Here is a 25,466-nt window from a genome sequence, read left to right on the forward strand (position 1 = left end):
AATGTAGCTTCTTTATATTCTAATACAGCGGTTCCCAAACTTTTTAGGCCGCGCACCCCCTTCTACATCCCGACCGGGTTCGCGCACCCCCCCCCCCTTAATAATAATTTAAAAAAAAGAAGCAACAGAGCCTTTTAAGCCTTCATAGCCGCATAAGAATCGGACCAATGAGAGAACAGTTTGCTCGCGCGTGGCATTTGTTTACAAGATTTAGTCCGCTGTTAAATGTTGCAGTGTGAACACAAACCGAACAAAGGAGCAACTGCAACAAAGCAAACGAACTGAAGGTGTGAAAACGCCCTGAAACACTGCAACAAAGTTTCAATAACTTTCAGTTACACAAGGCGTCACTTTTAAAGAGCAATACGGATGCGATGACACACGCACAGGCTCAGAGGCAGATTATCACATTTAATTTACAATTAATGACCGACTAATGTAGCCAGGATGTCTTCGGACAAAGCATCGATGCGGCGCGACACAGTGTTGTTGGACACCGGGATCATGTTCAACTTGTTTGCTTCTTTCCCCCTAATCATACATTCCACCATCTCTCTGGCAGCTGGCAAGCACACGTCTTCGGCGATTGTGTGCGGTAGCCCCTTTCTCGCTATTCTGTAACCAGAGATGAAGCCCGTAGTGCGTCATTTATAGACCCACACATGAATGAGACTCCAGTTGTTTTTGGCTGTTTTGTAACTCCTCCAATTTCGATATAAACAATGTAAGGGGCTTTTGACTTGCACTGGCATGCTTGGTGTTCAGGTGGCGACGTAAATAAGAGCTTCAGACTGTTAGCCAGAACCTCACTGCACACCACGCACTGTGGCTTTGGGGAATCTGCGTTGCCAATCCAAGTGAAGCCCAGACACAGATACTTTTCATAATTTTCCCTCTTTTTTTCCCAGTCTGATGCTCACCCTCGTTTCCTCTTTTTTCACCTTGACTCCGCGATGGGCCGATGTGCTCCCGATTTGTCTGTGCTATCCCTTCCTCTTTTTCGGTCTCCTCCGTCTCATCTTCCTCTGACTCTGGCTTGATTTCTTCTCCCGGTCTCTCCCCAACGCACCTCTCCGTTCCCCTCGCCTCCGATTCCTCTCTCTCTCTCTGTCCCTCTCCTCTTTTACGACTGATAGCTTCAGATGTCCCACCTGACAGTTTTTAAATTAAAATTACATTTTTTTTTAATATTTAATATTATTACACCATCAGACCGCCATTACACTTTTCCTCTCGCGCACCCCCTAGAGGCAGCTCGCGCACCCCACTTTGGGAATCCCTGTTCTAATACAATGTAACTTCTTTACATTCTGATACAATGTAACTTCTTTACATTCTGATACAATGTAACTTATTTACATTCTAATACAATGCAACTTCTTTACATTCTAATACAATGTAACTTCTTTACGTTCTAATACAATGTAACTTATTTACATTCTAATACAATGCAACTTCTTTACATTCTAATACAATGTAACTTCTTTACGTTCTAATACAATGTAACTTATTTACATTCTAATACAATGCAACTTCTTTACATTCTAATACAATGTAACTTATTTACATTCTAATACAATGCAACTTCTTTACATTCTAATACAATGTAACTTCTTTACGTTCTAATACAATGTAACTTATTTACATTCTAATACAATGTAACTTATTTACATTGTAATAGAATGTAACTTATTTACATTCTGATAGAATGTAAATAAGTTACATTCTAATACAATGTAACTTCTTTACATTCTAATAGAATGTAACTTCTTTACATTCTGATAGAATGTAAGTAAGTTACATTCTAATACAATGTAACTTCTTTACATTCTAATAGAATGTAACTTATTTACATTCTAATAGAATGTAACTTCTTTACATTCTAATACAATGTAACTTCTTTACATTCGAATACAATGTAACTTCTTTACATTCTAATACAATGTAACTTCTTTACATTCTAATACAATGTAACTTCTTTACATTCTAATACAATGTAACTTCTTTACATTCTAATACAATGTAACTTATTTACATTCTAATACAATGTAGCTTCTTTACATTCTAATACAATGTAACTTCTTTACATTCTAATACAATGTAACTTCTTTACATTCTAATACAATGTAGCTTCTTTACATTCTAATACAATGTAGCTTCTTTACATTCTAATACAATGTAACTTATTTACATTCTAATACAATGTAGCTTCTTTACATTCTAATACAATGTAACTTATTTACATTCTAATACAATGTAGCTTCTTTACATTCTAATACAATGTAACTTCTTTACATTCTAATACAATGTAACTTCTTTACATTCTAATACAATGTAACCTCTTTATATTCTAATACAATGTAACTTCTTTACATTCTAATACAATGTAACTTCTTTACATTCTGATAGAATTGTCTTTTGAAGATGAACAGGACATTTTTCAGTTTCATGTCATGACAGGGTTGTTACTTTCGGTGCTGCTTTAGTATTGATCATGTTTTGATATTTGAGTCATGTTGTGGATGATCAGATGGAGTTATGATGGTAGCAGTCGCCCAATTGCAGATTCAGTTTGAGCAAAACCTTTGCCTATTGTGTTCAAATCAGGCCCATAGGAGTTTACAAGGCAGGTTTCCTTTCTCTAAACACTGACCTGATGCATCAAGTGGATATGTTTTGCTGAACATAATATTATGCATTGGCCTCTACATCCTCTAGTCTAATGAGCATACTTATAAACGCACTGTTACAACTCCTTCATAGTGTCATATTGCTTTTCGGAGAATTATGATGATACGTTCATAGTCGATGCAAAAGTATACTTATGTACAATATGTTATGTTGAACATTGTTGCTCCTGGATGGATCACAGCCAATCCAATTATGTTCAACACAGCTCCATGTCCTTGGTCATGGTGGCCACAGCACTTAAAAGAATAAACTTCATAATTCTCAAAATTCTGACCCTTTGCTTTTTTATTAACAGCATTTACTTGTACTTTTACTTTCAATACTTAAGTACATTTAATATCAGAAAATTACTTTTGATACTTAAGTACAATAAATATCAGATACTTTAAGACTTTTACTCAAGTAGATTCTAATAGGTGACTTTTACTTTTCCAGTAAGGTATCTTTACTTTCACTCAAGTATGGCTTTTGGGTACTTTATACACCACTGCCTAAATGCCACTTGACAATGCTATTCAGATCAGGTGTTTTTGTTATCGAAAAATAGACCCCTACAGCGAACTACTTATGTTAAATTCTGCTTTTTTTGTTTTGTGGCACAAATAGCACAGATAGACACTTTTTTGTTGTTTACAGCAGTATCAGTTTATTTTCATTAATTTGCTAATATGCTAGACTTCTACTAATCTATATATATTGAAATCCAATAGTAATTGCATTACACAGAATGAAAAGCAAAAAGCTGTAAATTATTTTTAAATAGTTGTATGGTTATGCTGTATATTTTTAGTAACATGGCCGCACTGATGAATGCTGGTAGAAACAGTTTCTGTAAAACTAAGTTTCAATATATCAATGAATTAATACCCACGTTGTAGTTTCTTCTAGGAGATGAATACAATATTTCCGACAGTACTTGAAGGTCTCAAGGCTGGGCAGCAAACGCATCGCGCGTCGTGATTTGAATGAACAGACCAATCAGCGGCTTCGCTAAACGGAAGCCGCTGGCTTTCCGTCACTCTTGCCCAATCACCGCGCAGCACCGTTGTTAGCCTTGCTTTTTGAAATGAGCTGTAACAGTGGACGGACACCTACTTGGGGCAACTATGAAGTAGTTAGCTGTCAACAAACTCAAGCTGCAACATTTCGACAATTTGGACTATTTTCACATATAAAAGGCAAAATGCGTCGACACCAGACTTGAGATTTAACGGAGAGATGTTACAGCTTTCCTGAGTATTTTGGACCGAAGAAGAATTCACATAAATTCTTTATTGTATTGTTGACTTACTAGCTCGGTAGCTAGCTGAGTTAGCTAGAGAGCGTATTGAATTGCACTAAATTGGTTCGGCCACTAACCTCAGTGTAGCTCTGCTCGCAACCTTTCTGTTATTCCTTTATGTGAGTATCAGCCACGGAAACAGTCGGTAAGTTTGGTTTACTTGGAGCTCGTTTTTATTGTGTTAGCAAAAGCACAACACGTTACCGTTAAGCTAACCTCTGGTGACGTGAAGCAAAGGGAATGGCGTGCCGTGGTGAAGGCAGCCAACGTTAAAATAACGTATCCTGTAAGTTAATACTCACTGCTGGCCTCATAATGCAAGACATTTAGCCCACTTTGTTATACAAGGCACGCCTTAAGAAACACGAGAAGGAGAGAAAAGTTACTAACTATTTTTGCTCTCCATAAACCGACTAACGTGTTTGTTAAAGACAAAGTGTCCGGTCTTTGCTTGTTTCACGTTTTTATCACGATACTTTTTGTCTTCCGTTTTAGCCATAACTATAAATATAAGTTGTTTTTTGCAGCATTGAGATTTAGATCACTGTAACTGTTACATACATAACTTTACTGCACTGACTTTTCATTAAGCTGTTACGTTAACAACCTTTATTTTTCAGTATACACTTTTTATCCTCGTCTAGTTTGACCAGAGTCATCTCAGTCCACACATGTTGCTTTCTCTCCAGTTGAATTGTCTCTCAGACAGTATTTGTGTTTGAAGTCAAGCCCACTTGTGTCTCTTGCCTTTATTCTGACCGTTGTCCCCTTCTTCTCCTTCTCTTCCTTTTCTCTCTCTCTCGCTCTCTCTCTCTCTCTCTCTCTCTCTCTGTGTGTGTGTGTGTGTGTGTGTTCATTCCCTGTAACTGATAGTTTGGACAGTTTGGTGCCTCCATAAGTCCCCGGCATGGCTGACAGCAGCATACTGACGTTAGGGACTGCTCGGAGTCTGTTGGTGGATACTTCGGTCTATGATTCGAGGATTGCAGAAACCACCAAGGACCATGTATTTCTGGGCATGGCCTGTAACGACGAGGAAGGTCGGTCTGCTACCATGTTGTCTTCTCTCTCAAATGTCTAAACTTCCCTGACTTCAAATTGTCTGACAATAATCTTGGTGTCTGTAGTGAAGTCAAATATCTTGGTCATTTTTTAACAGAACACATGTCTGATGATAACGACATTTCCAGGCAATGTCGTATGATGTCTGCACAAGCAAACAGTCTCTCACGCAAGTTTGGTCTGTGTACAGATGGAGTGAAGATGTCTCTGTTCAGAGCATATTGTACTCCACTCTACACTGCACACTTGTGGTCAAACTACAAAAAAAAGAGTCTACAGAGACTTCAAGTAGCGTACAATGACGCCATGAGAATACTGTTAAAGAGACCGAGATGGAGTAGTGCTCGTGAAATGTGTGTGGCTGCACGAGTCAACACTTTCCAAACAGTTTTCATAGTTGTTTTAACCAACATAAGGTTTAGCACCACACGCTACCAGTCCCAACTGTGGCGACATTGGTACAGCTGTCTCTTTGTAAGGCATTGCTAGGCCTATGTACTTTTATTGTTTATGTCTGTTTTTTTATGTATCTGCCTGTATGGACCCCGAGTCTGAAATAAAGTCTGTCTATCTATCTATCTATCTATCTATCTTACTCCTCCTTCCTCTAAATATCTCGACCCATATACCTTCAGTTTCATCATAGATAATACCAATAGCTTGTAAAAACCCGGATCTTCCTGTAGAAGAAGTGGCAAGCTTTGGCCACCGGTGAAATACTACTTCTCTTATCATTTCTTCACTGACCAGGTGAGGGTGGAGGTGCTCAGTATAGGCAATACTGTAAGCCATGGTACTGGTATCAGGACTGATGAAGTCGGATCAGTGCATCCTTAGTTCTCAGTGAAAATGGATTTGTGGTTTTGCTTAACATACGCTGGCTTCATACTTTACTCGTGTATTAATCCTCCTCTACCTAATGTCTATGCAGCCTTTCTCGCGTCCCTCTTAATCAGTGATGTTGTGTCTGGCTGTAACCCCTGGCTGTCAGTCAAAATGAGGAAAAACTTGCATCACCTCCCAGAGACGACCTACTCCTTGAGCTGTCTCTATCCCAGTTCGTGTGTGTGTCTGAGTCCTTCCTTTCCCTTTTCCACCGTGTTCACTCTATCTGTTGCTCTTCATCTCTCAGATATGCTGCCAAAAGTGGAGACGAGGGTTGTTCTTGTGGGAGCAGCAGGCAGGAATGGAGCGCTGGTCAAAGCACTGCAGGTACGTCCTTCCTCTATTAATCCTGAAGGTCCACTGGCCTCCACCATCTGAGCTTGTCAACATCACCGCTGTTCTCTGTTCGTGAAGTGGGACACGGAAACTGTCCTTATGCTTCTGGGTTGAAACTGTCCACAGATGAGAACTTTTTGACCGTTTTCGTTTGTCAACTCTTCAGTGTTGTCTCAGGTGGACGATGCATCTGAAGCAGCACGTAATGTGAAAATCCCTCATGGATGTTACATTACATTACAGTCATTTATCAGATGCTTTTATCCAAAGCAAGTTACAATAAGTGTATGCAACATCGGTTTTCAGGAGAACTACTGGTCACCAGAAGTCATAAGTGCATCTCCTTTTTTAAACAAGCATCTAAGAGCAGAAACCAGAGCAAGAGTACAGAAACAAACTAATATGAATACAATAAGTGCAACAAACTAATATAATAAGTGCTGAGTGGAAGGCTCCGAGTACTACTTCTTGAAGAGGTGAGTTTTCAGCCTGATGAAAGATGGGCAGCGACTCTGCTGTCCTGACGTCAGTGGGGAGTTCGTTCCACCACTGAGGGGCCAGGACAGGAAACAGCCGTGACCGGGTCGATCGGAGGCAGCAGAGCGAAGTCCATCAAGATGTTTTCCCCAACATCACAGAAATGGAATTGCATGTTCATGATTTCTGCAGTTCATAGCAGTGGATCTTGCTGTCTCAAGGTTTAGCAATAATTTCTGAAATGCAATCAGATATAGTGACATAAATAATCTGATATGAGCTCATACATTTATTTTTTCACTCTATTGACAATGCAAGCGTAAACTTATACAAAAAACAGATATGTTTATTGGCTCCAAATAAGAATGAAAATGAGGTATTTACCTCCATGTGTTTTGGGAGGACTATTCTGCCCCATAATGTAATATGATTGATTCAGAATATGTAGCCTAGTGACGACCAAAGCGTGTGTTATTATCACAATAAAGACAGTATTGCAGAATCCAGGTTGTTGCCGAACGATACCGGTGATGGTGATAAAAGTAGTTTTCCACTCACGTACATGCTTACCTACGTCTGGTAAACTCTCGTTAAGCAATATCTCAGAAACACCAAGAGGGGATTTCTTCATATTTGGCACACATGTCCACCTGGACTCAAGGTCAAAGGATAAGGTCACTGTGATCTCACTAAACACAAATAAAAATTTACTCTCGAGCTCGTTCTGCTAGCTACTTTTATTGGAAAAGAGTTGGCAACACTGGGCTGGGGTTTTCAGTTGGATATTGTTTTTAAATCTGGCATATTCTTGCTAGTTTCTCAAGATGAGATGGATTGCATTGTTCTAGTGTTGTGTTCTGGTGTTTCTAGAGCTGCTGCATGCAGAGGCTTACCCCTCTGAGTGGCTCGGTTATTTGCCACTCGACTTAAATGTCTGTACTTGGAGACTTGTTTTGCGAAAAAGAGACAGCTTAATTTCTTTATTCAATAATATTGTCAAGAAGTGTGTCAGAGTTTTTATTTAAGGGAGAAGTGCGAACACGCGTTTCTAAAATCTGACACACACACACACACACACACACACACACACACACACACCTGCCTGTCTCTGTAGATAAGGCATGGTAATAAAGAAGTCCGGGTTCCTATATTTGACAGCCTGAAGAGCCTTCGCAGCCCATAGTATTAAAGTGTAGCATGTGCATTGAAATGAGTGACTAGTGGTTTTTGTTAACAGCTGCTGGCTGTGTGTTTGTGTCACAGACCATTCTCTGTTCCCTGACCAGCAGAGCAGCCCGTTAGAGATTATCAGCTCACTACACAACTCCACTCATCTTAGACGACGCGTCTGTGCGTGTGTAACAAGAGAAAATGATCGCCTCCAGTTTGCTCATAATCTTGATAAATAAGGAGATGAATCAATCTAATTATGTCAGGCAGGACACCAACACAGTATTATGGAAATAGAAATCAAACTCTGGTTTGCTTCTATTATTTGGTCATGGAAGAATTTAAAGCTCTCGGCCAGAGCCGGCACCTGAACCCCGGGCCCTTTTCAAGCTGACATGGAACTGGTCCCGGCGCTCCGCCATGGAGGAAATGCGCCCTGTGAATGCCAGTCAGCGCCAAGGAGAACTCCCACGATGGATCCTCTCACACCAAGTAGCCGTCTCCTGACCTGTCCAGTTGAATCCCCCTCAGACTGCTTGGACCCATTTTGCCTGACTTGACAATGCGCATGCTGCTATGTGACTATTGCGCATGCACACATTGTACCGTTGATGCTGAAACGCTGTCTCGTGCAGCTGTAGTTTGGATAATGTCCTCCATCGGGGTGAAGGGTTTCTTGCATATTAATGTTTCGTCAGCTTGTGCTGGAGCTCTCAAGTCAGTTAGTCTGACTGATCATGCTGACGTTGCTGGCCACGGTGTCTACTAAGCTTAAATGATATCAATGAAAGTTTATTTGGTAGAATGTGACTTCTGGAATTCTCCAGGTCGCTAAAGCGAAGACGTTTCACTCTGTTGGACTTGTCGTGAATACAAATGCACTCGATTGTACAGTGTTGTTCCAGAATGGAGCTTCCCTCCCCACAGAGAGCACAACCGTCCCTCAGCTGTTCGTCTGCAAGGCCAAGAGACCAAGTCGCAGTTCAGTTTCCTTCTCCAGACTGTACTGGCCTTTTATTTCCAATACAATACGTCCAAGAGGTAGCTGATGGGGACTAAGCAGAGATCTCTATTCCCTTTCATTGTGGCCTTGTTGATGCACTGTGTTGTGACATTTTGTTCCGCATTGTGAGTTCACATAAGAATAGAAGCTTGTTTTCATTTCCAAAGTTAAAAACATTGTATGTTTATGTATGTTTTGTATATTGCTCTTCGTTGGGCACTTATTTACATTATATCTGGAATACTGTTTCTGGTCTTAGATATTGGCACTTATGCACTCATGACAACATTAAGAAAACTAATTTCTCAATTTGTTGAAGGCTCAGGGAAAAGGCAGTTGGAGCATCTTTATCTTCTACAATGTGACATATTTCCAAGTAAATACAAAATGCAGGCAGGATTCTGTTCTGGAGGCATTTAATCAAATCATGAAGGGATTGACCTGGATGGGCAATGGGCAAAAAGATTTATCAAGTTTGTCAAGCTTGGTGGCAATTACAATTTTCTTTTTTTTCTCCGTGCAAAGTATAGGAAACTAAGACCTGGTCAAATTAGTGCTGCATGACATTGGAAAAAAATATATCTATTTTCCTTCAATGTACCTTGTACTGCAATATGAAAAAACACAGGAATTTTCACCAGATGATGACATATTACCTGAAATGTTGTACATTTCATAGTTAATGAATGAATTATGAGAGCAAAAGTATTCTATGAAGTTCTTAATGCTCTTGTTAAAAAAACGAAAAACAAAACATTGTGCTCAATATGTTGTAAACAATATATTGGTTGTATGGATAAGAATGATGAAACAACAAAAAGGTCCCGCCCACAAAGCATGGTGAATGAGAAGGGGTAGGTGTTTTAAGACTGGCAGGATGACCCCTGACTCACTCGGGACAGTCGAGCTGGAAGACAAGACGCAGCCATTTACAGATACCAAAATAAAGCCGACAATAACATGGCAGTATATTTCACTCAGTCTTTGAAGGAGACGTCCTGTGTTGTTTAATATGAGCTATTTTCTTATTGTAAGTGGTTCAGAGAAGATGTCTCTTACTAATGTTCTTGCTCTTCCAGGAGGACTTTAGCTGTAGTCTGGATTCACTGCTCCTATGAATTCAAATGGTGATCCTGAGTGAGACAACACTACAAATACAGAGTACTCAAATTACTACAGCTGGATACAACAGTTGTGTTTGCAACAGTCTGTCTCGTGGCTCCAGAGTTCAGTGCTTATGAAAGCTTAGCTCTGCGTCCATTACCCTGTGTAGTGCCCACCACATGGCAGCTTTGAAGCATTTCTCTCAGACAGGGAGGCTCCTTTACACAATGCACTGTTTTCCCTTTCTGTGTGGGCGGGACCTATTGCGCTGTGTCTCTATGTCGCACTGTGTAAGATGGATCCAACTAGGTTTTGGTTGCCATCTGTATTTGTGTGTGTGCATATCTGATTTTTGAGGCATTTCTGATTGTGTGGATAATATGAAACGCTGCTTTTCCAAAGTTTTTAGTAGAAGATTTCTGCTAAGTTACCAGTAGGGATGTTAATCATTAACCGTTTAACTACAATATTAATTTTGACTGATTTAATGGTACCAGTTAAAAGAAAAATGAAAAGACAGATGAGCTGGTCCTCCTTAAAGGTCAGCCCAGCCAGACATGTGGCTAACCCCCTTCACTTTAATCCACAGATGCATGGACGACTGCAGTGCTACGTTCACAGCTGTAACGCTACTGTTTCACACTCCTCGTCTCACACGCTAGCTCTCACTGACGTCAACCACAGCAGCCCTGCATGTAAGGCAGGGGATTTATGTGTCATTTCAGGTTGTATTCTCATTGGTTGGAATAATCTTTATCGGTCTTTTTGCCGTTCGAGCAGACAGAAACATGTCTCACTCCAGCCCTGGGTTAATGTTACATTTCCCTTTCACAAAACAAAGTGCGCCTGATCAGGCTGTCGAAACATAACCTGTCAAAGTGTGTCCACTTGTTCAGGGGGATGTTTAAGTGTGTACCAGTGTGTGTTTGTGTGCACCCCACTAAACAGCGTGGTTGTCAGTCTGTGAGTAGCGCTGTGTGAAGGTGATTTGGAGGCGTGGCGGCAGACTAAGTGCTGTGAGAATGACTTCCACCCCAGGTCTCCTGAGCCCTGTCACTTGTGAAGGCTTCCTGCTTAAATCATCTATTTCTCGCTGCCAATCTGCAGCGCGGCCACATCCAAAGACATCTGCCGACAGCTCCATCAGAGTTCTCCCGATTGCCTGCCCGCCCGCCCGCCGCCATCGCTCATGCAACACACAGAAACGTCCCCTTCCCCTTCTGTCCCCGTCTTTTGCTGCCTCCATCCTCCCCGACGGCTTTGAACTTTTATATTAATTTTTAAGAGAAACGTGTCCTCCTCTCAGCCTACCCCCCCGTGACGCTTGATATTTGTTTGACGTTACTGTCTTTAGACTTTGCAAGGACACAGACCCTGCCCCCTCGCCATCCTCTATTTTGTCCTCATGTGGGGCATATTTATATGAATTTGTGTCCAAATTTCTCTGTCTTTGTTTCTCATTCTCTCTCGACCCTCTGTCCTTCCCCTCTTTTATGTCCCCTCCTCCTCTCAAATGCCAGTGTTTGACATCTGCTTCCTGCTGGTTGGTTTTTACAGGCCATCAGAGTAATGGAGGTACCGGTGGTAAAGATAAGAGAAGGCGATGCAGGTGCTGAGGAGAAAATGATGATAAAATCTATAGTCAATATGGTACAGTACAGCGTCTGCCTCCCTGTGTGACACTTTGATGGGGACTGGGGGAAGTGGCGCATGAGTCTTCATTCACACCGGGTGCTCACTCAATCATCGTGCATGGCCAACTCACTGATGGGGAATTGATTTGTGGGTGCATATTTAAATGTATGTGATGTCATACTTGATCACTCTAACCGAGATGGATTGCACTCAAATGTCAATGCAAGTTTCTGGGCTAAGGAGTCATTTAAAAGGATTTCTATTTAGCTTCATGGCATTTGGAAATGGGCAGCTTCCAGCTGTTGAAAGTTGCAAGCAGTCCCGTGGAAATCTATTTGCACACAAAAGAGCCCATTAGATAGGTCTTGGACTGCAATCAAAAGCAATGCACCTGAAGCTTTGATTTCTGAGTGTCCTCTCCTGTTGAAGAAATGCTTTAGCATTTTGCAGAACATGTCAATTAGCTTTCTCTCTTGAGAGTGAGATGCGAAGATAACCACATGTCTTTAACCATCAGTCAGGATGTGGCAGGACTTTGATGTAGAGTCTGAAGTATTGGTCTGTGCACAGCCATGAAGGCATCACATCTGACTGCAGCAACCGCACAGACACGCTAGCATGGCTGTGGACTATTAGTCTGATACATTTGTAGATCCATTTTTTCTTCATGTGCAGGTAACAAGACATAACTGTAGGAGTATTTTTGAACACTGGACAGAGGCACGCTCACCGTTTTGCCTTCAGGTCTTATGCTAAGCTAGTGTATGATAGTGGTATTAATCTGCTCATCTCACCTTTTAGAGAGAAAGCTAATAAGTGCATTTCCTAAAATGTTTAACTACTCACACAGGTGTCTGAACATTAACAACGGTAATTCTAATTCTGTGTGTCTCTTCACTTTGTCCTGTCATTTGTTTTATGGGCTGGTTTACAAGCAGCACGAGTCATTTCACCCCCCAGCGCTGCCCATGAGCAGCCCGACAGTTTGCTCTGTTATTGAGAGAGTAGCACATGGTCCCTTGTGAGAGGGCAGCACTGAGCATGCTCTCTGTGGAACAGGGACAGAATGCTGTCTACTGTATGTGTGGAATGATGGGGGTAGTCAGTCTGTTTGTATTGAGAGCTGACCGTGGTGCATTGGCAGGAAAAAAATGTTTCACAACATTAAAAATCTTACTGTCACTAACTTTCTCATGGTTTGATTCTTGTGACTGTACAGTGTACCTTACATTTCAGTGAGGCACCAGGTCAGCATTCAAACAATGCTAATATTTGGTCATGAACATTTGGTGTTTGCATATTTTTCTTAATAATTAGTAAAACATGACCGTCAGCCTCACTAACGAGGCTAACAAACCTTTCATTGCTGATTGTTTAATTTAATTTCCTTTACCGGTCCATGCACCGCTCCGTTACTCCTCTTCAGGACATCAACACCCCGTGCATACTGACGGACGACATCCAGGAGTTGGGAGATGGAGAGAACACTGATTTTGAGACGGTGTTCGTCCTCACAGACTTCGATTCTCCCGACTACAACTACCTCTACAAACGCGACAACCGCATTGTTGGGCCTCCCGTCGTGCTGCACTGTGCTGCCAAGGAGGAAGTAAGTGATTCATCGTTTTCTCTCTGGGGCATGTGTCACGGACTGGATTCACCAACAGGATGTAATCAAGGAGTAATTCAATTCATTTGAATAACTTCCCCACTTTGGTCTAATGCACGGCTTCTCAAACCTTTTCAACTTTCAATTCAAACCAAGAATTTACAGCTTCTCTCTGAAATTCTCGCTCAGAGAAATCTGTTGCCTGTTTGTCATGTGGGGAGGACCCACCAGAGACAGGCCTGAGATGATCCTTGATTTGAAGAATCGGAATGCAAAAACATACATCCTGGGTGATGAAGGGGCGCTGCCTCCGCCTGCTGTCTGACAGACTTCACACAGGATGCTAATGTGGAACATGAACAACATGCACGCAGGGTTAGACTGCATTGCAGAGCATCATAGAGCTGTGAGTCTGTTTAACAGGAGAACTGGTCTCAGGCCATGTCCAAAGGCATGTATCTGACCTCAAGCCTAGTGTGTGTTGGAGTCACTTTGTATGTTGACCTCTGTGGAGCATATAGTTTAAAAAGTAATTTCCCATGAATGAGGTTGATTGTCACCTTTATTATTTGGCTACCGAACTCTGTACCTTTTTTAAGGGTACTGACCGAATTACGTAAGTACTACAGAGTACCCATTCATGTTTCATCAATCACTGCCAAACATGTGTTTCCTCGGTAAGTGTCCAGAGAGAAAGAGAGTGAGACTTTGTCAACCCTGCAGCGCTTTCATAAAATGGATCTTGTAACAGGAGCTGTGGTAGAGTATTTATTTATTCGTTTAAATGTACTGGACTCTCCCGGGGAGGGAGGGACCAAGTATAGACTGAATTGTGGACATGATGCAAAAACTTTGTTTCATCATGAAGGAATTTCTTCAAATTCAAAATGGTCCACCTGGACTCGAGGATGAACCAGTTAGATATTGGTGGTCAAGGCCACTGCAGCCTCTGAACCCATTGGATATCGGTCTGCAGACGAAAGTACTTCAGGTGGAGGAGGCCTATACGACAGCTGGTGGGTTCCCAGAATGCATTTCGGCCAATACGTTCCACCTCTTTTGCTCTCCATACGGACTGTCTACCTGCGTTCAACCAAAGAATGCTTGGATATGATTGGTCAATACTAGGGGTGCAACGGATCACAAACCTCACAGCCCTTGAGTCACGGTTCGGATCAGCAAAGAAAAGGGGAGGAGACAAATGCTTTCCATTTATTAATTAAAGAACTTCAAGAACACTTAAAGCAGATAACTTTGTTTACTTCCTGTCAGGTTATGTCATTCAAATACACTGCAATTAACTTGGAATGTTTACCATTACTGTGAAATGGTCTACAGCTTTATCTTAAAAAAAAAAAAAAAGAAGAAAAAAAAAGATGAGGATATCTCCATTGTCTGGGAGAGGGGAGACCTTTCTGTGGTGACTGGGATATTACTATTGGGCCTGTCTAGCTTCCACTCTGCAGCTTCTGCAACACCTGCACCAGGTCTGTGACTCTCACACAGGGGGCATGTCAGCAGCACCTGTCTGTGTGACTCTCACACAGGGGGCGTGTCAGCAGCACCTGTCTGTGTGACTCTCACACAGGGGGCGTGTCAGCAGCACCTGTCTGTGTGACTCTCACACAGGGGGCGTGTCTGCAGCACCTGTCTGTGTGACTCTCACACAGGGGGCGTGTCTGCAGCACCTGTCTGTGACTCTCACACAGGGGGCGTGTCTGCAGCACCTGTCTGTGACTCTCACACAGGGGGTGTGTCTGCAGCACCTGTCTGTGACTCTCACACAGGGGGTGTGTCTGCAGCACCTGTCTGTGTGACTCTCACACAGGGGGCGTGTCTGCAGCACCTGTCTGTGACTCTCACACAGGGGGCGTGTCTGCAGCACCTGTCTGTGTGACTCTCACACAGGGGGCGTGTCTGCAGCACCTGTCTGTGTGACTCTCACACAGGGGGCGTGTCTGCAGCACCTGTCTGTGACTCTCACACAGGGGGCGTGTCTGCAGCACCTGTCTGTGTGACTCTCACACAGGGGGCGTGTCTGCAGCACCTGTCTGTGACTCTCACACAGGGGGCGTGTCTGCAGCACCTGTCTGTGTGACTCTCACACAGGGGGCGTGTCTGCAGCACCTGTCTGTGTGACTCTCACACAGGGGGCGTGTCTGCAGCACCTGTCTGTGTGACTCTCACACAGGGGGCGTGTCTGCAGCACCTGTCTGTGTGACTCTCACACAGGGGGCGTGTCTGCAGCACCTGTCTGTGTGACTCTCACACAGGGGGCGTGTCTGCAGCACCTGTCTGTGTGACTCTCACACAGGGGGCGTGTCTGCAGCACCTGTCTGTGTGACTCTCACACAGGGGGCGTGTCTGCAGCACCTGTCTGTGTGACTCTCACACAGGGGGCGTGTCTGCAGCACCTGTCTGTGTGACTCTCACACAGGGGGCGTGTCTGCAGCACCTGTCTGTGTGACTCTCACACAGGGGGTGTGTCTGCAGCACCTGTCTGTGTGACTCTCACACAGACGGGGGCGTGTCTGCAGCACCTGTCTGTGTGACTCTCACACAGACGGGGGCGTGTCTGCAGCACCTGTCTGTGTGACTCTCACACAGACGGGGGCGTGTCTGCAGCGCCCCCGTCTGTGAATCTCCACTCCTCCATGATGACGTGAACGGTCAGTCCTTTCCTTTTCATAGAGGACCGATCTTCATACTGAAGTGGGTGCGTGAGGAGAATTCTGAGCTTTTGAAATCCTTTGTTTTCTACACCGGAGTGTCCCCCGTCGCTGACAGACCGGGATGGTGGCTCTTCATATGTGTGGACATGCCCGATGTAGTGCCGTTGTCGTGTGTCTTTCTCTTTAAACAACGCCTACATACGTACCGGTGTTGTCCACCTCCCTCATCCCGTCATTATAAGTTACAGGGAAGACAAAATGCTCCCAAACTTGCGACTTAAGATGGTGCTTTAGTCTTTGTTGTCCTCATATTGTTCAAAGATGAAATGACATTTACGGTATCGCTGTGTTGTGCTGTGCGTCACTTTCTTTTCCATCCTCGCAGCCTCTACAGTTTTCATGTCGTCCTCTCTACTGCACCACAATGTTGAACCTGTCGCTGTGTTTCACCGGCTTCAGGAACAAAGAGGAAATGGTGAGTACATTAACTTAACATTATGCAAGTTCAACTTTTCATATGGAGGGATGATCATTTCGGCGCTTTCTTTGTTCTTGATCCTTCTGTGTAGAAAGAGCCCATATTTTCGAAGCAACAGACTAGTCTTTTGGGGAGCATCATTCCAGATGCATTCCCATGACCTTTCACTTAGTATGCATGTTGTAGTGGAACACTTACTAATAGGGCTTTTCTGTGGTGGAGTGGAGGTCGTGCTGAGTCATGCTGTGAACAGCCTCTTAGAGTCGAGCGTGTGTGTTTTTCCACAGCACAGCAGGGACAAGTTGTTTGCCTTGATGACGGGCTGAACGTGTGCTGGTTTGCAGTAAATCCAGCAGGATCCTCCATGATCTCACGCTGGCTGTTTCTGCCCGTATTAGAAATGGGACGATATGGGGTTATATCATGGATTGCGATTTAAAAAAAAAAAAACACAATAAATTGATAGTGGTGAAATTCCATCATCCGGATGTCAGTAAATATCTTCACGAGTGACTTGAAAAGTTATACATTGATTCCAGTGTTTTATTTACAAAAATGTTTCAAGCATATTTTGACAATTTATCTGGATAATATTGTGAATCACAATCATTTCAGCCAGGATAATTGTTACATGAGATTTTCATACAGTCCAATGTACTATTTCTCCAACTTTTAAAACTGGTCAGTTGACCAAATCATATTCTGTTGTATTTTTGTTACCAAAAGATCAGCAAATTTGGTGATGGTAATAAGAATCCACGGTAGCAGGAAATGCTGATTAGTAAAATACTGCTGTAGTACTGAAGGCACAGACAGGAACTGGAGTGAAAGTAAACTCCACAAACAGAGATTTGGTGAGAGTTTTAGAAGAGGAGCTCTCTGGCTGGTCACCAGCACATCCATACACGAGTCAAGCAGTGAGACACAGCTGAGGGAGGGTAGACTACAATGTTCCCTCTAATTTTTCATGTGTCTGGGCATACACACAAGCTCCCTGAGCACACTGAGGACCACTGTGAGCAACATCAGATGTGCACGCTGTGGCCACACACCAGTATCACACCTGTTCAAAACCTTGGATCATAGCAGGTTACATGGCTTATTAAAAGAATCAAATTACAGCAGCAATTTTCACTAGTTTACTTTTAATATAAGTGATTTGACAAACTTTAAAGGAAAAAGACAAAAATCTTGTTGTTCATGAGATGTGTAGTATGTTTTATGTGAGAGTCCTGCTTGGCCATGGGAAGAGTCTTGCTTTGGCCTGTGTGAGGTCCTGTTGTGGCCTGTGTGAGGGTCCTGTTCTGGAAGAAATGATACATATACACCTTTCAGACATAACATTTTGTTCACATTAAAACATTCACATTTTGCACAATGACGTGTGCTGTAGCTTGTGATACAGTGTAAATTCCTGTAACTCTGTCTGTAAAATATGTAATTACTCAGTTTTTTATTATCATTTCTACTACCCATAAATTATCTAGTAGTAACATAATTTAATGATTAATATCCATAAGTAAAAAATCTTAATAAATGTCACTAGAATATGCACAAATCTGACTTAAATTTTACCTTATTTTTCACGTCTGTCCTTCTCACTTCTCCAATGGTTGTACACTTTGTCCAGGTTGATGGCTTCGTCTGCTTCTTGCTTTGACTTTATGTCGCTGCCCGTTCGTTTCGCCATGATAAGGAGTTAGCATTTGCGTCTCGTAACTCCGCCGCACTGTTGTTAGCTAGCTAACCTGCACGGCGCGAATGGGCAGGGCAATAGTGTCAATGCTATGATTGGCTGCGTAGCGTAAGTGAACCGAATCGTATCATTGGCTGGACACCTGTCACTCACTGAGTTACGTTGCAAAATAGTACAGAAAACAAAATTATTATTATTATTATTATTGGTTTAATTGATTAGATAATATTAGGACTAATATTAGATATTAATTAATACGTTTATGTTGAATTTTATTTTATGCGCTGCATAGATTTTCTTGTGCGCTGAGAATGTGTGAGCAGTGCGCGATTGCTCAAGCGCGCAGCTTAGAGGGAACATTGGTAGACTATCAACGCCACAGTGATGATAGAACATGGAACTTAATATTTATTGTTCTAATTAACACAGAAAATATTTAAACTGTCAATTCAGGAGGGGGTTGATGTAAGAGGAAGCCTTAAAAAAAACAGTTGTGAATTATTGTACCATGTGTTCGTGCATCTTAATATCCAACCAGGACTGGAGGAGCAAATAATTAAGATCGACTACACATTCACATCTCTCCACCTTCACATGTCACACTGCTGCTTAGAGAAGTCTCACTCCTTCAATAGATGGGTGCAAGCATTACTCAATGCTATGTTGTTGAGATGCCTCTCTTTATCCTATTGGTATACAGTTCAACAGCACTGCAACATACAGCCATCACAATGTCCATAGAGTTGAACACTTGATGAAAACATTCAAATATACCAGATTGTTAAAATCTTCATGAAGGTTGAATTAACTTCAGGATTGTTGTATTCCTAGACTGCATTAGTTTTACGTTATCAGGGAGCATTGACACATTAGTATGTTGTTGACCCCTCCCCCAAAAAACAATGGGTCATCCATACGAAGATACCTTGTTTAAGTTGTGCGTTTATGTAAAAAGAAAAAAGATGTAAGGCCAATATGTTATTGATTTCTTTTACTCCCAAAGATCTGTTGAAGTATGTACCTGAAATCAAGTTTCAGATGGACAAGACTAGAGTCATAACGTTTCTGTCATTTGTCACAATTTAGCTTCATTGTAAGGCATGTTGTCCCTGCTTATTGGGGTACAATGCTACTGTTACACATTTCCACCCAATTGCTCTTCAAATAGAAATCAAACGTTTCAGGTATACAGAGTGACTAATCAACTATGTGGGACAAAGATCAACAGCAGTAGAGGAAAAGTAATTGGCAGAGCAACCCTGGCATTGAATTGCCTCTTTGTGCTGAACTTGCGCTTGCTGTTTTGTTTCCATGTAGAAGAAGTTGGTGAATCTGGTTCATCACATGGGTGGAACCATCCGGAAAGACTTCAGCACCAAGGTTACTCATCTCATCGCTTACTCCACTCATGGAGAGAAGTACAGGGTTTGTACAGGCTGACTTTCTCAATCTTCTTTACTCTGTGTATCTGACATTAACACCACTGTTCAGTTGGGCTAAGCAATATTGTTAAAAATGTATATATATGTTTAAACTTGGCAATATACAAACCAGCTTTTAATAAATACCATCATTTACGTCATTTTGAATTGTTAAAATTCCAAGAATGTTTAGCCAAATTCAGAAAATAAGAAGACAAAGTGACCTGTAACCTTCTCCCTTCTCAAATGTTTTACTTTGATTTAATCACATGTTGTGCCTCATCCATCAGCGAGGCTCTTTATCTTTTGCCACACTTTATGAAGAACACAGTAATAATGTAATAGTAATTACTCTGGTTGTTCCACCATGCACCAGTTCCGCTATCTGAGGATAGCTACCGATAGCTACCGGGGAAAACAAAAGTGCTATCCTCCTCGGTTGTGCAATAGTTGAGGTGCTTCTTTTGTGCCATAAATGCAGTTTCATCTTCCCGGGAGTTCCTACTAAACACAACTGCACAGTGAAAGCGTATCTCAGAGGGAACCAATCTAAATGCAGATGGTGTCATTATTCTATCTCCATCACTGTGCAATCAACAATCTCTTCATCATGATAAGTTCAAGCTACACAATCTAATCTATTGCCACTTTACTTCCCAGTTGAATCCTTTGTTTTTAAACTGACTTCAATACATCAGAATCGGAACCGTTTATTACCACGGTATGTTGAACATACAAGGAATTTGACATGACGGGAGGTGCATAACATTTACCAATCAACAACAATCAACACAGTGCAAAAAGTAGAAACGTATTACATTTACAGAAAAATATAAAATAAAGTGAAATATAAAATAAAGTGCACAAAGAACCGATAACAGGACTATAAACAAGTGAGATGTAATGTAAAAGTGTCGAGTGTATTTAAATAAGAAGCGAGAAGGGATGTGCAGGGGAGTGAGCGGTACGGCTCCCCTGAGTCCCTACATGGCCTCCTCTGTACAGATGCACTGAGATAGATGGATTGCAATGATCTTTTTTCTTCCTCTCCCTCCTCTCAGTTATTACCTTTACTCTTTCAACGTATTGAAGATGTATTTTGTTGACGCTCAACAAGAGAAAATGCCAGGCCAATGTGTGACAGGCAGTCAAGGCTGCTTTACACAAAGTGCATCGCTTTAAAGAAATACAAGGAGGCTTCAGCCACTCATCCTTGTTTTTGTACAGTGAGAAGTGTTTGTTCCTGTCAAATGTGTATTGTGATTCTGATCAGGAGTAAACAGACTATGGGGGTTGTTGTACTGACAGTGGAGTTTTATTTACTTACTCATTTGTGGTTTCTTTTCCTCCTCTTTACTATGTCTTCCTGTGTCCCATCTCTCAGCTGGCAGTGTGCATGGGGACGCCCATTCTGACTCCATCATGGATTCATAAGGCCTGGGAGAGAAGAGATGAAGTGTAAGTAGAAGGAAGGAAAGAAGCACGCTCATGTATCATTCAAAGCTGCTCTCCTTCATGACAGTCGAGCTTTCCCTGCGTGTGAGAATGAAAACTCTCTGTGTGAGAGTGAAACGTTATTTTGCCTCACTTATGTGGGGAAGGCAATGAAATACATGGTTCAGGTAGCAGCTTCTCATTTTTGCCACTGACTATATCTTTCACTGGTCAAAATGATAAGTGGTGGCTGGTCATATCTGCTGTTGATGGCAGGCTGAAGTCAAACTGGTGTGTGCTTTGTGTCCTCTCTGCCAGCCGGCATTTGTTCTCAGGGATTATTTGTGAGGGAAGAAACTCCGCTCTGTAATATCAATGTACAAAGAGTATATTCCGCCTCTCTGTAATCATACTGGCAGTGTTGGACTTGATATCTGGCTATGTTTTGGGTACTTTTAAGGGTAGCTGCAGTGCTGAACAAGTACAGCAACTACCATTTGACTCATTTATTTTTCCAGCAAAGACAACCGATTCAAAGAGAAACCACTCGGTGGACAAATGAAATTGTCAGCCACCCCCCGGCATGCTCTAGATCAGGGGTGCCCAATACGTCGATCGCGATCGACCGGTCGATCGCGGAGGTAGTGCGAGTAGATCGCATGCCATTCAAAAAAAGTTAGACGTCCTCATGGCATTTGCCACTTGATTTTCGAACACACGGGTCACCACGTATGCGCGGTCAACCGCGCGAGCTACTGCAAAACTCCGGCGAGCTAATTAGTCAGCCTTCCAATTTATTTCCACTAAAGAAGCTACATCTGCAGCGCTATGATTTGGGAAACGTCCAAAACCTTGCGTCAGAACTGGAGACGCAACGGAAGGCGTGTGCGTAACTTGACAGTGCGCGCTACACAGAGCAGACTGACAAGTGTCTGTCAGGGTTTGACAAACGCTTTCCAGACTTTGCTTTACTCGAGCCAGTTGCTACACTTATGTGCTGCACATTTCGGGAAGATATTGAGGTTGATTCACTCGCATCAAAAATTGCAACATTGTTTCACCTGAACTCGTCTGGAGTGGAGGATGAGATTTTGACACTGCAGCTGAAGTCCAGGGCTCATGGACAGTTTTCTCACAGAGGAAAAGTACCCAAACATGAGGAAATGTGATACCTTTTTGACTGAATTATTCGGCTCTACTCAGTTATCTGAGTCAGCCTTTTCATACATGAAGAACATTAAGTCCATACACCGTTCCACCATGACTGATGATCATTTGAAGTCTGCTTGAGGCGGATACCAGCAGCTACTGTCCGGACTATGCAACTCTGGCCAATCCCATTCAGTGCAAGTCATCAGAGTAAGGGAACGACCAAAAATATACAGAATATATGTATATATATATATAAATAGATATTCAGCATTTTTAATGTAGGTAGATCATTTTGACTTGGTCATTTTAAAAGTAGCTCGCAAGCCGAAAAAGTGTGGGCACCCCTGCTCTAGATTCACTGTTGTCATTTAAATGTGCATCTCATGTTCAAGAAAACAGAAACTTCTGCACTAAACATTATCTGTCCACAGCTGCGTACCAAACTCAGAGGAAATATAAAAAGTGATCTGCTTTGAAGCACTTGTGGAAAGACAAGGCAAAGCTAGTACCTAAGCCCCACATGATTCTTAAAGGTTCAGGTTATGTGAAGTTCTGACCAAGACACAGGATGTATTTAGCTAATTAGGTCATTGTATTATTGTTGCAGTTAATACATGTTTAGAAACAACTTTTGATTGAATCACAGACTATTATTAGTTTATTTATACAGTACAACACTTTTTTTCATTTTTTTATCTTTCTCTTTTTACTCCTTTAGGATAGTTACTACAAAGTCAGTTTTCTGTGACGTAATGAATGGAATTGAAATTGAAAAATGGCATTTACAATAAACTCGTGATCTATACGGAGGCGTAATGCATATCTGCCCTGTTTTTCTGAAATAACGACATTTTATGGCAGAAGTCTGACAAAAGCTTTTATGGGAAAAAACATCAATATCTCCAGGAAGAGAGAGGATGCTCCGGTGACGGACCTTCAGTTAGCAGCTGTAGAAACTCAAATTCAGCCAGCGGAAACCTCACAGCAGTGGCAGCTAGGAATGTTAACAATCAACAATAATCATGACTGATTATTGTTAAACGTTTAAAAGAAATTCAAATTAAAAGGCTGAGTAAAACTCAGAGGAGTGGCCAGTCAGTCCACCTTAAGTGAGCTTGGGCCGCTAACTCCGGGGCTAACCCCCTTCCCTGCAGGGAGCCGGTAGCATGAGGGTTCTTGAGGAGTGGCAGCATCTCCTCACAGACAAATATGCATGCAAGACACTTATCTTGTCAGATAACAATTAATGATCGTCAAATTAGCATTGCGAGCAGCAACGGAGGTTTGCTGATCCGGCGGGTAGTCGGGACGGTCCAGGATCAGACCGCTGGCACCAGGTCTGGCCACACTTTCTAACTGTCTGTCCATGAAGTTTGTCCAATTTATAAAAACAGGGCAAATATTTTCTTCAATCAAAAAATATGTTTAAGGTGAACCCGAACCCAGTTACAGGAATGATGTGATGGTAACCTTGTTCCTCCCACCTTCATGTGTTCAGGCACTTTTACGCAGGAGAAGAGGAGTTTCGAACGGAGTTCAAAGTGCCTCCGTTCCAGGACTGCATCCTCAGTTTTTTGGGGTTTTCAGATGACGAGAAGACCAACATGGAGGAGAGGACTCTGAAACACGGTGAGTGCTGCAGCACTCTGGGATCTGTCATGGCAGCCATGCAGCAGCTTTTCTTCTTGTCACGCAATTTACCGTGCTTGGATTGTTTTTGTACACTTGTTCACTTGTATTTGGGCTTTTTGAAAACTCTTTGGATACTGACTGTGTTCTTACTAGAGCCCAATGCAGACTCATCATGTTGGGAAATCCAAAGTGTTAGTCCTGCTGCCCCCAGTTACAATCGTTACGCTATAATTGGATAACTGCTGTTTGAGAAATCCATACATATGTTTTCATCATCATCCCCCTGGTTTTCTGTGTGTAAGGTGGCAGTTCTCTTCAGGTTGGAGATGAGCGGTGTACACACATGGTGGTGGAGGAAAACTCAGTGAAGGAGCTGCCATTTTCTCCCATGAAACTCTATGTGGTCAAACAAGAGGTAGGTAGGGTTTATTTTTTTGAGTTTATTTCAGTACTACCAAAGAAAAGAGCGCTTGACACCTGCGGTACTGGTCAAGCACCATCTTGTCATAACAGGATAACTGTTTTGCTACAGGAATTGACACAAGGGGGGGACAAGAGGAAAATAATGAATTCTCTCAGTTTTTCCTCCTCCTGCACAGAATGCCAAATGATCAATTGCACAGGATTCCTTTTTAGAGGAAACCTCAATGGATCCAGTCTCTACTCCCCTCTCTCTGTCTGTGCTGTCAGAGAGAGGGATCAATAATAGATTTCCCCATTCCAGTGGATGAACAATTTGAGCAAAGGTAGTTTAGGCATAGTTATAACCCTGCAATCAATATGGCCTTTTCTTTACTCCGTCACTTTTATTGGTTTTCAAAGGAAAGTCTGTCATTATAGTTTCAGAAATCTTTTTTATATACCTCTATCCTAACCCCGGAGATGGTAAAAACAGTTCTCTCTCTTCTGTGGTAGTGGTTCTGGGGCAGCATTCAGATGGACGCTCGGGCCGGAGAGTCCATGTACTTCTACGAGAAGGTAAGTGTATTATGGTTCATGTACATGTGAGTGTGTAGTAATTCAAGGACACTCACCTAAAGGATACTTCACACAAGCAAGACATTTGAATGTAGTATAGCACCATCCACAGAACACGGTCACAAAGGGCTTTACTAGAATCAGTTATTTTAGAAATTAGACCATCAAATTTTAAGAGCTCCATGTGTGAAAACTACAACCTGAACTGGATGGAAAGCCAGTGTAAAGAAAACAAGATGGGTGTGACGTGCATCTTCCTACCGGACCTGGTCAACAGCCTTGCAGCAGATGTTCTGGACCATTTGTAGCCAGTTCAGAGACAACAAGTGCAAAGGCAATTCCAGTAGTCAACCTAGGATGATGTAAAGAGTGAACCATCTCTAGCCTCTGGGTTTAGCAACGATTTGAAGATGCAAGAGACATGTATGGGTCAATGACTTGATGTGTAGATCAAAGTCTATAGACTGGTCAAACATAACGCCAAGACTTCTAAGATTGCACTATCCAGCTGAAGAAAGAGACCCAATACGAGTTACCCCACCCTTGAAGTAAGAATTCACCATTTGAGGTCAAGATCCATTTTAGCCAAAGCAACAGCATTACACAATCAGGAATCAGAAGTTACACATAAAAGAGAAAACGTGTCATTTGTCTGTGTGGCTACCTCACTGTTCAACAGATAATTGTATTAGTTGCCAAAAGTTTTTGCTTCAAGGTGTTCATCTTCCCCCATCATAATTTACAAGACA

At 42.2% G+C, this 25,466-nt stretch overlaps 1 protein-coding gene across 1 annotated transcript in view; it reads left to right on the forward strand.

Moving 5' to 3' along the window:
- Positions 1–3,859: 3,859 nt before the first annotated feature.
- ect2 (epithelial cell transforming 2) overlaps positions 3,860–25,466 on the forward strand; it is a 54,961-nt gene continuing 33,354 nt past the window's right edge. The window contains exons 1-10 of the mRNA XM_079266778.1: positions 3,860–4,118; positions 4,847–5,013; positions 6,168–6,247; positions 13,072–13,254; positions 16,312–16,401; positions 19,418–19,525; positions 20,906–20,979; positions 23,606–23,736; positions 24,042–24,154; positions 24,655–24,717. Coding sequence (XP_079122904.1) covers positions 4,881–5,013; positions 6,168–6,247; positions 13,072–13,254; positions 16,312–16,401; positions 19,418–19,525; positions 20,906–20,979; positions 23,606–23,736; positions 24,042–24,154; positions 24,655–24,717 — 975 coding nt within the window. The 5' untranslated portion in view covers positions 3,860–4,118; positions 4,847–4,880. The remainder of the gene's footprint in view (positions 4,119–4,846; positions 5,014–6,167; positions 6,248–13,071; positions 13,255–16,311; positions 16,402–19,417; positions 19,526–20,905; positions 20,980–23,605; positions 23,737–24,041; positions 24,155–24,654; positions 24,718–25,466) is intronic.

This window comes from Melanostigma gelatinosum (assembly GCF_949748355.1).
Source record: "Melanostigma gelatinosum genome assembly, chromosome: 4".
Classification (NCBI taxonomy): Eukaryota; Metazoa; Chordata; class Actinopteri; order Perciformes; family Zoarcidae; genus Melanostigma; species Melanostigma gelatinosum.